Source organism: Schistocerca piceifrons, chromosome 8 (assembly GCF_021461385.2).
Source record: "Schistocerca piceifrons isolate TAMUIC-IGC-003096 chromosome 8, iqSchPice1.1, whole genome shotgun sequence".
NCBI lineage: Eukaryota > Metazoa > Arthropoda > Insecta > Orthoptera > Acrididae > Schistocerca > Schistocerca piceifrons.
Window position 1 is genome coordinate 169,885,604 of NC_060145.1, and position 20,421 is coordinate 169,906,024.

The following is a 20,421-nucleotide window of genomic DNA, read 5'->3' on the forward strand; positions in this document are numbered from 1 at the left end:
TGCAGTATCAAGTGGTACCATTTGCTATTATATTTACAATAAGTCGTCATGTCTTGTGCATAGTGCACTGAACATGAGTTTAACTGATGTTCGTTATCTGTTTATTATCTGTAATGGAAAGTAATACCATATGCTGTCATGATAAGTCATCATGACCTGGATAAAATCCACTGAAGGTAACACACAGCAGTTGAAACTGATCTGCAATAAAAAGCTTAAAAATTTACAACTGATGCTGCCCTTCCTTCTATCATGGACCTCATTAATATGGTCTTGGAGCATGCTGTTCCTGATAAAACCAAATCTCTCACAATAATACTAGTTTATAGGTCAACTGGCTACACAGAGGATGAAGAGACTGAAAGAATGTACGATGAGATAAAAGAAATAATTCAGATAGTTAAAGAAGAGGAAAATGTAATCGTGATGGGATATTGGAATTCAATAGTATGGAAAGGAAGAGAAGGAGAATTTGGGGTAGGGGACAGGGATGAAAAAGGAGCCAACTGGTAGAATTATGCACAGAGCGTAATTTAATCATTGCTAATATGTGGTTCAAGAACTGTCTAAAAAGTTTGTGCACATGGTAGAGACCTGAAGACACTGGAAAATTTAAGACTAATTATATAATGGTACAGCAGAGGTTTCAAAACCAGATTTTAAACTGAAAGGCATTTTCAAGGGAAGATGTGGACTTCGATAAAATTTATTAGTTATGAGCTGTAGATTGAAATTTAAGAAATTGTAGAAAGGTAGGAACTTAAGGAGATGGAACCCAAATAAGTTGAAAGAACCAGAGAATACTGAGAGTTTCAGAGGGAGTATTAGGCAACATTTGACTGAAATACATGAAAGGAATACAGTAGAAGACAAACAGGTAGCTTTAAGAAGTGAAATAACGAAGGCAGCAGATGACCACATAAGTAAAACAACAAGGCCTAATGGTAGTCCTTGGATAAAACAGGAGACATTAAATTCAACTGTTGAAAGGAGAAAATATAAAAGTGCAGCAAATAAGGCAGGTGTAAGGAAATACAGATGTCTAAAAAGTGACCCTGGCAGAAAGTGGAAAATGGCTAAGCAGAAATGACTAGAGAACAACTGAAAGTTCATGAAAGGTTGTATAACAAAGGAGAAAGATAGGTACTGCCTACAGGAAGATCGAAGGACCTCTGGAGAAAACAGAAGCTGGTATATGAATATCAAGATCTCAGATGGCAAGTCAGTACTATGCAAAGAAGGGACTCTACTATGGAAGGGACTCTACTATGGAAATAAACTTGAAGACACTATTATAGAATGGAAAGAGAAAGTAGATGGAGGTGGGAGATAAGGATAATGTAAGAAGAATTTGACAGAAGCACCAGAAGATCCAAGATGGAGAAGAGATGGGAAATGATACTGCGAGGAGACTTTGACAGAGCACTGGAAGAGCTAAGTGGAAACAATGTCTCCAGAGTAGATGACATTCCCTCAGAATTATTGAGATCTTTGGGATAGCCAGCCACAGCAAAACCACTAAACTTGATGTACAAGTTTTATGAGTCAGGCAAAATACCCCCAGACTTCAGGAAGAATGTAATAATTCCCATTCCAAAGAAATCAGGTGCTGACAGGTGTGAATATTACCAAAAAACCAAATGGCTGTTATAAGAGTTGAAGGACATGAAAGGGAAGCAGCAGTTGAGAACGGAGTGAGTCAAGGTTATAGCCTATTCTCAATGTTATTCAATGTGTACATTGAGAGAGCAGTAAAGAGAATGAAGAAGAAATTTAGAAAATTAATTATGAGTTGAAGGAGAACATATAAAAACTTTGAGGTTTGTCAATGACATTGTAATACTATCAAAGACAGCAAAGGACTTGGAAGAACGTTTGAACAGAATGGATAGTTTTTATAATAGGTCATAAGATGAGTCAACAGAACTAAAAGAAGTGGAACGGAATTAAATCAGGTGATGCAGTGGTATATAAGTTAGGAAATGAGACACTAAAAGAGGTAAACAGATTTTGCCATTTGGGTAGCAAAATGACTGATAATCCTGAATAAGGAATGTATGAAATGCAGACAGCCTGTAGCGAGGGAAGCACTTCTGAAAAAGAGAATATTGTTAACACAGGAATTTAGGTGTTAGGATGTATTTTCTTAAGATATTCATCTGAAGTGTAGCCTTGTACAGAAGTGAACTGTGGACAATAAGGAGAGAAGCTTTTGAATTGTTGTGCTATAGAAGAATGCCGAAAATCAGATGGGTAGATCGAGTAACTAATGAGGAGGTACTGATTTGAACAGGGGAAAAAACAAATTTTTGCCTCAACTTTACTAAAAGAAGGAATCAGTGTATAGGAGACATTCTGACCCATCTTGGAGTCATCCGTTTAGTACTGGAGGGAAGTGTGGGAGGTAAAAACTAGAGGGAGACCAATGAAGGAATGCAGTAACTGGATGTAGGTTGAAGTATTTACTCAGAGATGGAAAGATTTGCAAAAGATAGAGTGGTGTGGAGAGCTGCATCAAACCAGTCTTTGGAGTGGAGACCACCACAATAAGAACAGGCTTCTTGTGCTCTTTGACGGGCCTAAGAATGGATCTGTCTCACTTGTTGATCCTCTTCCATCAGTCATGTTGCCCCACAGTTTTTAACATCTCTATTTAATAACACTGTTTAAAATTATGTGTGGTCTTTTTAAGACACTGGAACTTGCACCACAGTTTTATCGGCCGAGTCTGTTGCATTACATCGTTAACAAAGATCTACTAAGATGGCCATTAAATGGTCAATATCATTGAACAACAATAGTCTATTTAAGTCCTGCATAAACTGCTGAACAAAAATGTGTTGTATTTAATGTGTTTCGATATTTCCTACAGTCAAGAAGCTGCTGCTCTGGTAACTGCTTTACTTTCTTTCATGTAGAAGAAGATTGGTATGAGTGTAAAAAAACACACACACGAATTTAGGTTGAAGGAGGTAAATGATTATCAAAATTCTGTTATATGTAGGAGGTCCAACATTTGATAAACTAGTGGAAATGCATGTCCCTATGTTTGTTCTTAAAGAACCTTTTTTTAATTATTTTAAAAATCAGATTCTCCATTAGCTACAGGGTATGGCTCTTGATATTTGGTGAGCAACAACTCATAAAAAATCAGAAAATTTCTGGTCTTTTTATTTATCTATGCTAACATCCCATGATATCGAAAATATCTCATAAATTTTGATGCCTTCTGATGTGAATTACCATCTTCCTCCCTTTTTTTGGATTCATTTTATTAGGTGTGCAGTAGTGAACACAATGAAAGAGACTGTACCTGAATGAAGCACGCGAGTAGCTGAAAAGAAATTACCAATACTGCCCACAGATGGCACAGTATATCTTACACTGAGCAGTATGTTTCAAAAGTTTTTGATCTGTTCAATATTATTAGGCAACATGTCAATGTAACCCAGACATGTTAACTATTGGTGCACAACTGGAAATATTGGGCAATAAAATTTACCATATAGGGATCATTTGTTGATGTTCCCTCCCACCTAATGAAATAGGCCGATTAGCAGTTAATCAGACAATCAGCACTTTGTGCCTTCATTTTGATATTTTTTACGTTCCTTTATTTAATTTTAAGTTACTGTACTAATTTCCCACCCAATATCAGTTGTTACAGAACTGTAGTAGTATCTTGTTTAATAAAGAGATGTTAAATTTTAACCATGAATTTCATGAATCTTAAAACATATTCTTAGCTCAAACTTAATAATATATCTCTAACAGAATAACCTCCTCCATGCCAACCAGCATGGATTCAGAAAACATCAATCATGTGAAACCCAACTCACACTTTTCTCACATGACAAATGAAAGATTTGATTCAAGGAAGGCAGGTTGCTGCAGTATTTCCTGATTTCTGAATAGCATTTGACTCAGTACCACACCTACACTTGTTTAAAAAATATGATCATATGGATTATCAAGTGAAATTTATGACTGGGTTGAGGACTTTTGGGAGGGAGGATGCAGCATGTTATCTTGGATGGACAGTCATCGTCAGATATGGAAGTAACTTTGGGTGTGTCCCATGGAAGTGTATTGGGGCCCTAGCTGTTCATATTGTATGTTAATGACCTTGCAGACCATATTAACAGTAACCACAGGATTTTTGCAGATGATGCAGTTATCTATAATAAAATACTTTCTGAAAGAAGCTGCATAAATATTCAGTCACATCTTGATGAGATTTCCAAGTGCTGCAAAGATTGACAGCTAGTATTAAAAGTTCAAAAATGTAAGATTTTGTACTTCACAGAATGAAAAATCATATTATCAATGAGCCACTATTGGAATTGACCAACTCTTACAAATACCTGGTTCAAAAATGGCTCTGAGCACTATGGGACTTAACATCTATGGTCATCAGTCCCCTAGAACTTAGAACTACTTAAACCTAACTAACCTAAGGACAGCACACAACACCCAGCCATCACGAGGCAGAGAAAATCCCTGACCCCGCTGGGAATCGAACCCGGGACAAATACCTGGGAGTAACACTTTATAAGGATGTAAAATGGAATGATCACGTAGGCTCAGTCATGGGTGAAGCAGGTGGTAGACTTCAGTTTATTGGCAGAATACTGGGGAAGAGATCGCTTACAAGTCATTTGTGCGACCAGTTCTAGAATATTGCTCAAGTGTGGGACCCATAATGAGTAGGACTAAGAGGGCATGTTGAAAGTATACAAAGAAGTGCAGCACGAATGGTCACTGGTGTGTTTGGATAGTGAGAAAGTGTCACAGAGATGCTGAAGAAACTGGGCTTGCAAGACCCTTGAAGATACACATAAACTATTCCGAGAAAGTCTATTAACAAACTTTCGAGAACTGGCTTTAAATGGTGACTCTAGGAATACACTACATTGTTTTGGGGGATCGCCGAATGACTGTTGAACAGATCGCCTCCAGAGTTGGCATTTCTGTGGGTTCTGTGCACACAATCCTGCATGACGACCTGAAAATGCGAAAAGTGTCATCCAGGTGGGTGCCACGAATGCTGACGGACGACCACACGGCTGCCCGTGTGGCATGTTGCCAAGCAATGTTGACGCGCAACGACAGCATGAATGGGACTTTCTTTTCGTCGGTTGTGACAATGGATGAGACGTGGATGCCATTTTTCAATCCAGAAACAAAGCGCCAGTCAGCTCAATGGAAGCACACAGATTCACCTCCACCAAAAAAATTTCGGGTAACGGCCAGTGATGAATAAATGACGGTGTCCATGTTCTGGGACAGCGAGGGCGTAATCCTTACCCATTGCGTTCCAAAGGGCACTACGGTAACAGGTGCATCCTACGAAAATGTTTTGAAGAACAAATTCCTTCCTGCACTGCAACAAAAACGTCCGGGAAGGGCTTCGCGTGTGCTGTTTCACCAAGACAACGCACCCGCACATCGAGCTAACGTTACGCAACAGTTTCTTCGTGATAACAACTTTGAAGTGATTCCTCATGCTCCCTACTCACCTGACCTGGCTCCTAGTGACTTTTGGCTTTTTCCAACAATGAAAGACACTCTCCGTGGCCGCACATTCACCAGCCGTGCTGCTATTGCCTCAGCGATTTTCCAGTGGTCAAAACAAACTCCTAAAGAAGCCTTCGCCGCTGCATGGAATCATGGCGTCAGCGTTGTGAAAATGTGTACGTCTGCAGGGCGATTACGTCGAGAAGTAACGCCAGTTTCATCGATTTCGGGTGAGTAGTTAATCAGAAAAAAAATCGGAGGCCTTAGAACTTGAATGCACCTCGTAGAACGCTCGGCTAATTCCGCGCAGCGCAACATTATGTAAATCGCCACATCAGCCTCGAATGCAGGACAACTCCGGAACCACCAATGTGCTGAGGGAAAGGCATAATTCCACGCGAACAGCTTCTTTTAAAATTCTGTAACATAAATTCCAGGAGAGGCAAGTGGCGGCTTGTGTCCATCTCCCTCCACATCTACCCCTCTTTCGGACGTCTATGTGTTGGTGCTAACCTTAACTGAGAGGGAAACGTTTATCCAGCGCACCACTGCATACATGAGTGCGGTTAGCTACTTGAAAAACCACATCGAAATTGACCAGTGTAACCGATTTGGAAGGACCTGTTGTCGAATCGAAAAAAATGTTTGCCTCCTCAGTCTGATTGCCTTATCATTGCTTATGAGGAAGCGACATACTGCTTGGCGTGACAATTAACTGTTTCCAGAACGAAATTTTCACTCTGTAGTGGAGTGTGAGATGTTATGAAACTGTATGCTGGACCGAGACTCAGGACCTTTGCCTTTCGCGGGAAAATGCTCTACTCGGTCCGGCACACAGTTTTAAACTGTCAGGAAATGTCAATTAACTATTTGCGTATCTTTCATTGTTATGTGAAGAAAGTTGACGTAAGTCAACAGACGGATAGTTCAAGTATCTTGATCGCGGAGTGCATGGGAATGCGAGGAGAGGAATGTTCGTCACTGATCACGACTGACCACCACAAGAAAGGATCGCCATATTTCTCATCAAACACGTCGTAAACCGTTCACATTTGCCCCTGTTATCCCAGAACGAGAAATGGACCACCTGCAAGATTCTGTGTCGCTGCGCACCATTGTTGGAAAACTAGGAGCAGCTGGAATAGGGAATTAACGCGCCATGCACATTCTGCCGTTAACACCGAAACATGTCGTGCCATGACTGGAAGCATGGAATACTAGAGTATGGCGTCACATGGTGTTTAGCAGTGACTCACAGTTCTGTACCACCCAAGACGATCGTCAGAGAATATGGCGGTGACCTGGGGAGGCGTTCCACTCTCCAAATGTTTTGGAGATGGACAGCGATATTACTTCTGGCGTCATGGTTGCGAGGAGCCATCGGGTATGACTTCAGGTCTCGGCTGACAGTTATTGAGGGAAGTCTGATGGCACAATGGTATGTCCTATGTCGTGGACTTACTACGTTCTTATGTGTTACTTCTCATGAGATAGTACCGTGGTGCCATTTTTCAAGTGGACAATGCTTGCCGACACACGGCACGTTTCTTTATCAGCTGTCCGCATGATGCACTGCTGCGTGAGGAACTCCCAAGGCCACCAAGATCCCCAGATCTATACCTAATTGACCAGCTCGGACGTCAACTTCATTCCGGTACCTGTCTCCAGGACATCAAGGGCCAGTTACAACAGTTACGTGCCAGCTTGCCTCGGGATAGGATACAACGACCTTATGACACCCATCCCAACGGAATGAGTGCATGCATCCATTCCATAGGGGGTGCAATGTCAAACTTATAAGTGGGCTCATATTGCCAAGATCCTCGTAAACTTAAATCGACTTTGTAATCACTGACTTAACATCACATACTTTCTCAACTCGAGTAGGTTCATTTTATAGCATCGAAGGAAATTGACGGAGGTCCGAAATGTGAAATAATTTGGGTGAAAGTCACGGTTAAAGCAGCCCCAAACATTGTAATTGGATGTCTCTATAGGCCCCCTGGCTCAGCAGCTGTTGTGGCACAGCACCTGAAGGAAAATTTGGAAAATATTTCGAGTAGATTTCCCGACCATGTCATAGTTGTGGGTGGAGATTTTAATTTACCAGCTATAGACTGGGAGACTCAAACGTTTATAACGGGTGGCAGGGACAAAGAATCCAGTGAAATTTTTTTAAGTGCATTATCTGAAAACTACCTTGAGCAGTTTAAGAGAGAACCGACTCGTGGCGATAACATATTAGACCTTCCGGTGACAAACAGACCCCAACTATTTGAAACAGTTCAAAAAATGGTTCAAATGGCTCTGAGCACTATGGGACTTAACTTCTGAGGTCATCAGTCCCCTAGAAATTAGAACTACTTAAACCTAACTAACCTAAGGACATCACACACATCCATGCCCGAGGCAGGATTCGAATCTGCGACCGTAGCGGTCGCGCGGTTCCAGACTGTAGCCCCTAGAACCGCTCGGCCACTTCGGCCGGCTGAAACAGTTAACGCAGAACAGCGAATCAGCGATTATAAAGCGGGTACTGCATCGATGATTTCAGCCGTAAATAGAAATATTAAAAAAGGTAGGAAGATTTTTCTGTTTAGCAAAAGTGACAAAAAGCAGATTTCAGAGTACTTGACAGCTCAACACAAAAGTTTTATCTCAAGTACAGATAGCGTTGAGGACAGGGGACAAAGTTCAAAACCGTCGTACAATATGCATTAGATGAGTATGTGCCAAGCAAGATCGTAAGAGATGGAAAAGAGCCACCGTGGTACAACAACCGAGTTAGAAAACTGCTACGGAAGCAAAGGGAACTTCACAGCAAACGTAAACATAGCCAAAGCCTTGCAGACAAACAAAAATTACACGAAGCGAAATGTAGTGTGAGAGAGGCGTTCAATGAATTCGAAAGTAAAGTTCTTTGTACTGACTTGGCAGAAAATCCTAAGAAATTTTGGTCTTATGTCAAAGCGGTAGGTGGATCAAAACAAAATGTCCAGACACTCTGTGACCAAAATGGTACTGAAACAGAGATTGACAGACTAAAGGCCGAAATACTAAATGTCTTTTTCCAAAGCTGTTTCACAGAGGAAGACGGCACTGTAGTTCCTTCTCTAGATTGTCGCACAGATGACAGAATAATAGATATCGAAATAGATGACAGAGGGATAGAAAAACAATTAAAATCGCTCAAAAGAGGGCCGCTGGACCTGATGGGATACCAGTTCGATTTTACACAGAGTGCGGGAAGGAACTTGCCTCCCTTCTTGCAGCAGTGTACCGTAGGTCTCTAGCAGAGCATAGCGTTCCAAAAGATTGGAAAAGGGCACGGGTCATCCCCGTTTTCAAGAAGGGACGTCGAACAGATGTGCAGAACTAGAGACCTGTATCTGTAACGTCGATCAGTTGTAGAATTTTGAACACGTATTATGTTCGTGTATAATGACTTTCCTGGAGACTAGAAATCTACTCTGTAGAAATCAGCATGGGTTTCGAAAAAGACAATCGTGTGAAACGCAGCCCGCGCTATTCGTCCACGAGACTCAGAGGGCCATAGACACGGGTTCACAGGTAGATGCCGTGTTTCTTGACTTCCGCAAGGCGTTCGATACAGTTCCCCACAGTCGTTTAATGAACAAAGTAAGAGCATATGGACTATCAGACCAATTGTGTGATTGGATTGAAGAGTTCCTAGATAACAGAACGTACCATGTCATTCAGAAGTCTTCCGAAGTAAGAGTGATTTCAGGTTGCCGCAGGGGACTGTCGTTGGACCGTTGCTATTCACAATATACATAAATGACCTTGTGGATAACATCGGAAGTCCACTGAGGCTTTTTTACGGATGATGCTGTAGTACATCGAGAGGTTGTAACAACGGAAAATTGTACTGAAATGCAGGAGGATCTGCAACGAATTGACGCATGGTGCAGGGAATGACAATTGAATCTCAATGTAGACAAGTGTAATGTGCTGCGAATACATAGAAAGAAAGGTCCTTTATCATTTAGCTACGATATAGCAGGTCAGCAACTGGAAGCAGTTAATTCCATAAATTATCTGGGAGTAGGCATTAGCAGTGATTTAAAATGGAATGATCGTATGAAGTTGATCGTCGGTAAAGCAGATGCCAGACTGAGATTCACTGGAAGAATCCTAAGGAAATGCAATCCGAAAACAAAGGAAGTAGGATAAAGTACACTTGTTCACCCACTGCTTGAATATTGCTCAGCAGTGTGGGATCCGTACCAGATAGGGTTGATAGAAGAAGTAGAGAAGATCCAACGGAGAGCAGCGCGCTTCGTTACAGGGTCATTTAGTAATCGCGAAAGCGTTACGGAGATGATAGATAAACTCCAGTGGAAGACTCTGCAGGAGAGACGCTCAGTAGCTCGCTACGGGCTTTTGTTGAAGTTTCGAGAACATACCTTCACCGAGGAGTCAAGCAGTATATTGCTCCCTCCTACGTATATCTCGCGAAGAGACCATGAGGATAAAATCACAGAGATTGGAGCCCACAAAGAGGCATACCGACAATCTTTCTTTCCACGAACAATACGAGACCGGAATAGAAGCGAGAACCGATAGAGGTACTCAAAGTACCCTCCGCCACACACCATCAGGATGCTTGCGGAGTATGGATGTAGATGTAGTTGTAGATGAGAAGGTTCATTTTATTTGCTCCTCCACTTTTGGCTACTACACCGTTGTGTTAGGCTGTGTACGTCTAGGATTACGAAATGCTAAATAGTTCATCAGTGCTACATGTCCAATGTGGCCTTAATCCGGTCCTGTGCGCAACAACCGATTTTAGTCAGCTTGCACATAATTTATCGCTGACTGAAAACGACCATGACGAAATTTCACAAACCAATCGTTTCCGAAAGGCAACTAATAGCCGCAAGTTAAAGAAAGAAGTTCGAGGCATTGTTGTTGGTTTAGGTCTTTGCGAAAATCGTGAGAAATCATCCGGCGAAAGCATTCACGTAAAATTTCCGTTTTCTTCACGAAGTGTCTCTAAACGCTCGGTGTAGACAAACAGCTCGTCCAACTTCTGACATGCCATTGTTTTAACAATAGTAAATAAGTAAACTTGAAACAATACTAGCCACAACTACACTACTGGCCATTAAAATTGCTACACCACGAAGATGACGTGCTACAGACGTGAAATTTAACCGACAGGAAGAAGATGCTGTGATATGCAAAAGATTAGCTTTTCAGAGCATTCACACAAGGTTGGCGCCGGTGGCGGCACCTACAACGTTCTGACATGAGGAAAGTTTCCAAACGATTTCTCATACTCAAACAGCAGTTGACCGGCATTGCCTGTTGAAATGTTGTGATGCCTCGTGTAAGGAGAAGAAATGCGTACTATCACGTTTCCGACTTTGATAAAGGTCGGATTGTAGCCTATCGCGGTTGCAGTTTATCGTATTCCGACACTGTTGCTCCCGTTGGTTGAGATCCAATGAGTGTTAGCAGAATATGGAATCGGTGGGTGCAGGAGGGTAATACGGAACGCCGTGCTGGATCCCAACGGCCTCGTATCACTAGCAGTCGAGATGACAGGCATCTTATCCACACGGCTGTAACGGATCGTGCAGCCACGTCTCGATCCCTGAGTCAACAGATGAGGACTTTTGCAAGACAACAACCATCTGCACGAACAGTTCGACGACGTTTCCAGCAGCATGGACTATCAGCTCGGAGACCATGGGTGCGGTTACCCTCGATGCTGTATCACGGACAGGAGCGCCTGCGAAGGTGTACTCAACGACGAACCTGGGTGCTCGAATGGCAAAACGTCATTTTTTCGCATGAATCCAGGTTCTGTTTACAGCATCATGTTGGTCGCATCCGTGTTTGGCGACATCGTGGTGAACGCACATTGGAAGCGTGTATTCGTCATCGCCATACTGGCGTATCACCCGGCGTGATAGTATGGGGTGCCATTGGTTACACGTCTCGGTCACCTCTCGTTCGCATTGACGGCACTTTGAACAGTGGACGTTACATTTCACATGTGTTACGACTCGTGGCTCTACCTTTCATTCGATCCCTGCGAAACTCTACATTTCAGCAGGATAATGTACGACAGCGCGTTGCAGGTCCTGTACGGGCCTTTCTGGATACAGAAAATGTTCAACTGCTGTCCTGGCCAGCACATTCTCCAATCTCTCACCAATTGAAAACGTCTGGTCAATGGTAGCCGAGCAACTGGCTCGTCACAATACACCAGTTACTCCTCTTGATGAAGTGTGGTATCGTGTTGAAGCTGCATGGGCAGCTGTACCTGTACACGCCATCCAAGCTCTGTTTGACTCAATGACCAGGCATATTAAGGCCGTTATTATGGCGAGAGTGGTTGTTCAGGGTAGTGATTTCTCAGGATCTATGCATCCAAATTGCGTGAAAATGTAATCACATGTCAGTAATAGTATAATATATTTGTCCAATGAATACCCGTTTATCATCTGCATTTCTTCTTGGTATAGCAATTTTAATGGCCAGTAGTGTACTTTGTGTGTACCGTAATTTGCTTTGTGTGGTGGAGTGCTTTTTTTCTGTTCTTGTTTTGAAGTGAGTGCCGAGGCTAATCCTGGTGCATAAAGGGATTTGAATGCTTCTCCCGCCACAAGAAAATGAATCAGCAATCCCTATGACCGTTGTGTCAGTTCTGCGTTCGTGGAAGCACAGAACGTGGACGTAGGATGGCAGCCCTTCGAGAGGGAGGCGGGGCTTATTCCCCCGCGCGGCTCCTCACCCCTCAGGTAATATGTCCTCGAATGTTTACGGTCGCGACCGACTGTCACGATATACTGCCCGCGTAATATGGCGTGGGATCAGCACACAACTCTCCCAGGCGTTGTCAGTTTTCGCGACCTGGTACCGCCACTATTTGTACAAGTAGCGTGACGAAGCTGAATGCATTCCATGCCAGCCCTCCCACCAAAGAAAAAATTCCTGGCATTACCAGGAATCGAACCCAGGTCCTCTGCATGGCAGTCGGCTACACTGACCACTCACCTACTCAGGAATTAATTCTAGAACCCTTGTAAAGATTTACTGAATGTTTCATTCAGGTGTTAATTTTAGCTGAAGTATACATTTTGATATATTACAATCTTCTCAGGACACATGCCCGAATATCTGCTGTTTGAAAATTACAGTCAGTATACAAAAATTTGATTAACTTTAATTAAAGTGAAATGAAATATTCACGACCTAATAATTTGAGAAAGCTACAAATTACTTGATACAAAAGTTAGTGCACTGTTTCTCAGTGTTTCGTAGGATATGTTTTTGATTTAATCACTGCCTCGCTTCTGCATGGCATCGAGTCAATCAAATGTCTGAGAGAGAGGAATGACTTAAAATATTTGCATGTCTGAAAGAACAGACAAGACACATATATAAATATATACGCCTTGACGGCCATTAAGATAATTATCGTGCAGATGAATTCGCTCTCCTGAACTCTTGCCGGAATCAGCGTGAGTCTGCGAGCGATGAAGATTGCAGACAGGAGCCGCTAGGGGTAAGTTGCGTGCGCCAAGTTGGGAATTAAGGTTGGACGGGAAGCGTGCTCGGATAGCCGAAGAGATTGAAAGACGAAATGCTAGGCGGATAAACATGCATTGGATGACGGCCTAATGCCCATATAACAAAAATCACCAAGGTGTCAGTGTATTTGCTAGTATATTTACGAACTGGTTAAGCACCAGTCACCAAACTCGTACCTCTATGTTTGAGCCGTGAATCTGTCAAAAAGAAAGGAAGTTTAGAGTTTAAGGTCCCATCGTCATCGAAATCATCAGAGATTTAACACAAGCTTTGGTGAACGAGGCTAGAGAAAGAAATATCTTGTAGCGTTGCAGAAGAAACCACCCCACAATTCGCCTGATATGATTTACGTAAATCACACAGAATCTAAATCTAGATGGCCAATAAGCGTCAATGCGAACCCTGCCATTCACAACATTACTCTACTGGCTTCAACCAGTATACCTAGTCGCTTTTTCAAACGTAATATTAAAAATGAGCAAGAGGCAACCTAATTATCGAAGGTTGGTTCACTGATTGTTCTAACTAATAGGCGATTCATATTGCGGAAAAGTACTCCTTAGATATCGAAGAATCAGTTCTGCACGATGAATTTGAAAATATTTTGTACCATTATGCCTCAAGCTTTTAAACCTGATGAAAACTTTATGACGTCTCATACAAACATAACAGTATAAAGAGCTCTTTTTCTTCTTGTTCATTGTTCAGTTGTAGCAGTACAAGAGATGTTATAAACTTACTTACAGGGCACAGATATAGACGACACGTGCTTGGCAGTGTTAATTAATTCACTTTCAAAGCTATAACCTAACGTTCCTTCTCCTACTTTAGGTGTAGCTTTTTTAGCTTTTTGTGAGAAAACAGGTAACGCTGGTGTACTGGCAGTTTGTATGCAGTCCTCCAAGGGGCGCTAATTAGCTCTGAATAACGCCGGGCTTCTTCGTTATATAAATGAAAGAAAGAGAAAGTGCGGACGGTGATGCTGGTTACTCTAAAGAACATAAGTTCCGGAAGAGACCCGGCGCACCAAGAGAAATACGACGGAAGACTCTTTCAGTTGCGTTAATGACGCGTGTCTGTTTTATTTTGTAACGATTCCCCTTCCTTCTCTTACGCTCTCTGTGTTTCTCCTTCTCTCCTATCTCTCTTTTAAGCCTCTGTGTTCGCGAAATAATTTCTTCTCCGACACGCAGTTGGATTCGGTATGGCCCTTTTCCTGGTCAATGTGACAAACAGGCAATATTTAAAAACAGGCAAATCTACTAACCAACTATCCCAGATCCCGGAGCACCATGTCCTCACACATTTGGAGGTTGCCTGTCTAACGCCTCCCAAGAGCAACAAAATTGTGATTTTCAATATTTCGCATCATTTTTGACCGAATTTAAACATTTAAAATGACGTCGTAATCTACTCATTAAAAGGTATAATCATATATTAGAAGTTTAACGCAACAAGACAAGTACTATACACGGCCGAGTCACCTTAATGTGACCACCGCCTATGTTGGACTCCAACGTGCAATAACCACTCACATAAGGCCGGTGGCCGCACTAGGGGTGGAAGATGTATAAAGCGTGTCGGGGAAATGGAGTGGAGAGGGTGACGGTGGCAGGGGGGGGGGGGGGGGGGGAGAGGCGGGAGGGAGGGGGAGCGACCAGGCAAACAGTGCAGCCGCTGTCGTAATACGAAAATGGAGTAATTTATCTGACATCCAAAAAGACATGATCATTGGCTTTCGGGCTAAGTTTGTAAACAGTTCGCACGCCGCCTTGGTTGAAGTGTACAGTGTACGGCAAAATGGCGTTATGCAAAACTGGTGGTGCCGAGGCAACTGTAGTGTACCACGGGCTATAGATTAGGGGTGAACGACGGCTGCGGAGATTTATTTATTTATTCATTTATCGTGTCAAAAGTATATATATAAGTGTTGACATAATTTTACACAAAAAAGACCACAAATTGGACACTTCAAGTGCATTTGGTGCAGCTCTCATAAGGTCTTGCATGGTGCAGGTGGTTGGTGATGAGGGACACTGGAGGAAATGGCTGTTAGTCTGCTCAACGCCACACTGGCAAAGAACTGAGTCCACAGAGAAACCCCAAGTCCGCAGATTGGTCTTGTATCTCGTTGTGTTTGATCGAAATCTATTGAGATACCTCCATATTGATCATTTCTCCGAATGTCCAGGGGGAAGTTCTTCCATTGGAGCCGTCCATTCTCCCAAATACCGACATTTCTCCCTCCATCGCGAGATCCTTGCAACATGTGCATTCTCGATGAGAGCCTCAGTAGTTGTCAAGAAGCTCTTTCTTGTTTTTAACATAGGATGGAGTCGGTATAGCTTTATATCCCTTTAAAGATTTGTAAATTTGTACCTGCCGATGCAAGTAAAGCAGCTAACAGATATATGGGAATAGTGTATAAAATACTTAAAACAGGTTCTGAAGAAGATACCATTATTGGCATCGAAACCTAGGTAAACTAAAAAAAAATTATACCTTGCAACTGAAGGTAGAATTTCTTATTGTCTGAATCTTGAGAAAATTGACCTGATGCAGCGCACTCATTTGCGATCTCGCTGCGCCATTGATAAGGCCAGAGTGAGAATTCACAACATTCCTCATATTTCATAAACGGTTTCAGATATCGAAATGAGATTTTGCAAATGATAGCATGCAAAGAGGAGAGTATTTTACCATACCGTTATCATGTAAAACTTCATTATCTTCTGTGTTGCCAGCCGCTGTGGCCGAGCGGTTCTAGACGCTCCAGATTGGAACCGCGCGACCGCTACGGTCGCAGGTTCGTATCCTGCCTCGGGCATGGATGTGTGTGATGTCCTTAGGTTAGTTACGTTTAAGTAGTTCAAAGTTCTAGGGGACTAATCACCTCAGATGTTAACTCCCATAGTGCTCAGAGCCATTCGAACTATTTTTCTACTGTGTTATTCCAGTAACTACAGACTTTTTCGGTGAAAGAATGTAATTTTTAAGGACCATGGATAGCTGGTGAAATGGGAGATGCTATGCGTTTTGGAACAATGTATGTGAAGACATAACATGTTTTTCGTATCGAGGATGTGTTTCTTCGTAATCTACTGACTGTACTTTTCCTCAGTTCCGCGCTTAATAAACTTAATAAACCACTCTTTTAGAATTCTCTCGCAATTGTGTCTGCACAACACGTTAATGAGGTGAGACAGTTTAAACTCCACTGTGTTGCCAAAAGAAGCAAATTTAGACATGGCGACCAGAGAAATGTGTAGGTTTTACTCAAAATTCGCCACTCATGACGCTTCTCTGAAATTTACAAATAGTTAACAAGCCAGGCAAAAACAAATCTCTGCAGTTTCAGCAGAATTCCACTCAGATACTAACGAAGACAGAGGTGACAATACATATTTCTGAATGGTCACCATGCAAGTGCGGGCGTGGAGGGGCCCGGCTTAACATTTACAAAAAATGTAAGCATAGGCTTCAGTTTAGTATGGGACTTCCCCTCCAGCTCTCGGCATTTCCCCTACAGCGCCTGCGCATAACCCCCACCACAACTGCTCTTCTCAAGCATGCCCTGCCATCTGCGCATCTACTGGCCATGGCATTCTTCGCAGAATATACCACTGTGCCATCAAGAGTTCCTTCAATTGCTACTAACTGTGACTTGAAGTCACACGATGATGCCAGAAGTAACACTGCTGTGCATCTCCAGATCCCCGCCATACTCACTGACAATTTCATTCGGGTTAATGCAGAACCGCGACTCATTGCTGAACACAAAACAAACGCCATTCATCGGCACTCCCTGCTTCCAAGTCACAGCACCACTTCAAATGCCGCCATTTATGTTGTGTTAAGGACAGCTGCTGCATGGAACTATCATTCCCTCGCCCAGCTGCCGCTATCCCCCTACAAATCATGCGGAATGACACCACAAACTGCAAGGAGTCCATTACTTGTTCTCGGATGGCAGACGCAAATGTGAAGGGGCTACGACGTGCTTGGTGCACAATATGGCGATGCTTCCCTGTGGCAATCAGACAAGATCGACTGCAACCTTGACGACGAATAAGGCTGCCCTCACGTTCTTATGCTGTCGAAGGTAGGGGAACTGCCATATCCGAATGCCCCCCAAATCCGCATATTGCACTATTCGACCAGCTGGCCAAATGGAAACCACAACAAGGCCCTTCCAAATTCTTCATGTGCTGATAACGCTGTCTCACTCTAGTATGTGGCGTCTCCATGTCCTTCTGAGGGATCATTCAATGTCTTAGGCTGTTCAGCCCCTTTTATACCCTACCAGACTTGGTAACTACACTAACAAGAGCAACAGCGACTATGTTGGTCGCTCTACCTGTCTCAGAGAATTGCAGCTCAAATAATTTACATACCCACCGACGTTGTGTACAAGTGCGAAATTCCATTGACCTCTAACAATGTCTTTTGTGTCCTTTGTCAAATAGTGAACATTAAAATATGTGAAACGTTTGGCTGGAGAGCTGTTTTATCCCCTGCCAGCCTGCCCTCTCGTGAGGATTTTAAATGACAATAAAGAAAAAAAAGGAACATTATCACTTTTTCATGCTGTGCTTCGCTGATTATGGCTGAAAACGTGCTACACTGTGTTATACCTGGCTGTGATTTTAGGTTCTCTCCTCTCTGGTAATTTCTTCAAACTGTTTGCTCAATAACTGATTGGACTCTGGGACGACTACAGACTTCCTTGATGGATCTTTTGGTCGGCTATCTGTCTAGCTCAAGGCATCAAGGCACGGAGTGGTATGTGAGTTGCCAGTGAATTTGGTGTGATGTGAAGACTAACGCAATAAATTCCTTTTGTTGGACTGGCTAGGCGTGCTACAATGTTTTAATATGCTGTTACAGCTGAGGATTGGAGACAGTGCAGTACATACTATTCGCGTATTCTGTTCCAGTGGTTCCTCAGGAAGCTGTAGGCCAGTGGCTGTCCCACGGTGTTGGAGGAGACGGCGCTGAAGACGCGAGCCGAGTCTTGTCGTCGAATGCCGGAGCCCTCCGTCACGGCCTTCTCCAGGTACCTGCACACACACACACACACACACACACACAAACAGCATGTCGTCAATCCTGTATTCCATGTAACACGCTCGGCTAGCGCTACGTTACAGGACACCAACAAAAATGCACATTAATAAAAAAGTAATAATCCAACGTTTCTAGAAAACTATTGGGCGAAATGTAGGTCTTAATACAGTACTGACTGAAGACTCCAGCCACTTAACATGCATATATATGAAGTGTATATGAAGATGGTATTTGTTCTCTCGGACATGTCGGCCATTGAACTTCTTCTTCTGTGCGGATACACACGTATTGCCCGAACTCTTACGGGACTAGGTAAGATTGTCTGCCGCGAGTAACGAGTGTAATGGGCAGGGGCACTACGAATGTAGTGTGTGGACTTTAAGTTGGGAATGTGGGTCTCACGGGGTGCGTGCAAGGTATAAGTCCCTGCAGTCGCCTTATCGTCCGCGCCCTCGGTGGCTCAGATGGATAGAGCGTCTACCATGTAAGCAGGAGATCCCGGGTCCGACTCTCGTTTGGGGCACACATTTTCAACTATCCCCGTTTATGTATATCAACGCCTGTCGGCAGCGTAGGGTCTTGAATTAATTATCATTTCATTTAACATACATGTTGCTTCAACTGCCCCTGCCTATGGGTTTTACGCAATCCAGAACACCATCAAAAACCACGTTCGAGATTTTTATATTCTCTCGTTCATTACGTCCCAACTGTTAGCCCAACAGAAAAAATGAACAGAACTTTTTTGCAGGAAATTTAATTCAGTTAAATTCTGTGCTGGGATTCGTTTTAGCTGCAGGACTCAGTTTTCGAATTATTCAAGCACAACACGTTTTAAGATCACTTATGTACGTTTTTCTTGAGTAATTCGAAAACGTATCCAAGTATAAAATTTAACTACATTAAATTTCCTACAATTGTTCATTTTTTCTGCAGGACTGATAGATTGCACGTAGTGAGGGAGAGAATACGAAAATCTTGCTCGTGGTATTTGAACGTGCTGCAGGTTGCATAAAACCTGAATCACCCAGTATAAACTTTCTTCCCTCTTATTAGACCCGAGCACTAACCCTTAAAAAGCGTGACTAGTGATTTACTTACAAGGGAAGCATGCACCCAATGGATCACAGATACTGCTCATCTTTCAAGCGATTATAGAGTGCGGACACTGTAAGGAGGTAATCGCTTCTCGAGCATGAACAAATGAGAACGCAGACCGCCCGAGGGGTGAGGAGCGGAGAGGGGAAACAAGCGTCACCACCTCTCCCAGGGCTGGCACATGCTACCGTGTTCTGTGCTCCTGAGAAAACAGAACTGACGTAATGATTACAGAGATCGCCAATCCCTTCTTGTGTTGTCAGGGCCATACTCCAAAGCCGTCTTGGGCCACTATTAGTCACTTCACACTCATTTCAGGGTTGGGTGTTGTCTTTACGTGTGTTCCTTTGCGAAGTGGTGTGAACAGGAAGAAAAATTAAGAAAATGTCACACTTTATGAGACTGAGAGTGCTTCTGGAATGTTCGAAGTCACTGTTTTAAAAATATTAAACAGAAGCGAAACTCCCTAAAAAAATAAAAAAAAACAAAAAAACTACGTGGTCTCACACCAACAGCAGTGACGTAGATAAAGAGCTTGATTCCCTCATCGTCAGCAAGTTACGTGAGTTGCCGTCATAAAAAAGGACGGTGAAAAAAATGTACGATGCTTTCTGTGAGGCAGAAAATAATATATTTAGGAGTCAGTAGTAAACGTAGATGGGCGGGGCAATCAGCAACAGCATATTCCCTTGTCTCATTCATTGGAAATGTGAGTGACATTGAGGCCGAAGTAGTTTTCTTTATTGCAGATGAGAATTTGGATTAATTTTAATATGAAAATAAATATATGAGCAGTTAAATATATCTTTTTCTAAATCAGGATTCTAATTTTTAAACTTTTCCAGGGGGTGGAGGGGGGAGTACCCTCTTCATATTTGCTATGTAATTACTGGCAGCCTCTTCCTAAGGTTTGCAGCCATGCTACACGTGGCTAAGAAGACAACGCGTTTATTAAAACGACTAAATTAATTGAATTCTGTAATAAATTTCAGCTAGTGATAGCGAATACTCTGTTCAAGAACCACAAGAGGAGGAGGTATACTTGGAAATGGCGGCTGACACTGGAAGATTTCAGCCAGATTACATCATGGTCAGACAGAGATTCCCAAATCAGATACTGGATTGTAAGGCGTACCCAGGAGCAGATATAGCCTCAGATCACAATATGGTAGT

At 42.8% G+C, this 20,421-nt stretch overlaps 1 protein-coding gene across 1 annotated transcript in view; it reads right to left on the reverse strand.

Moving 5' to 3' along the window:
• Positions 1–20,421, reverse strand: part of LOC124711183 (aminopeptidase N) — a 318,231-nt gene that overhangs the window by 14,146 nt on the left and 283,664 nt on the right. Inside the window, exon 14 of the mRNA XM_047241110.1 lies at positions 18,000–18,143. Within this exon, the coding sequence (XP_047097066.1) occupies positions 18,000–18,143 (144 nt within the window). The remainder of the gene's footprint in view (positions 1–17,999; positions 18,144–20,421) is intronic.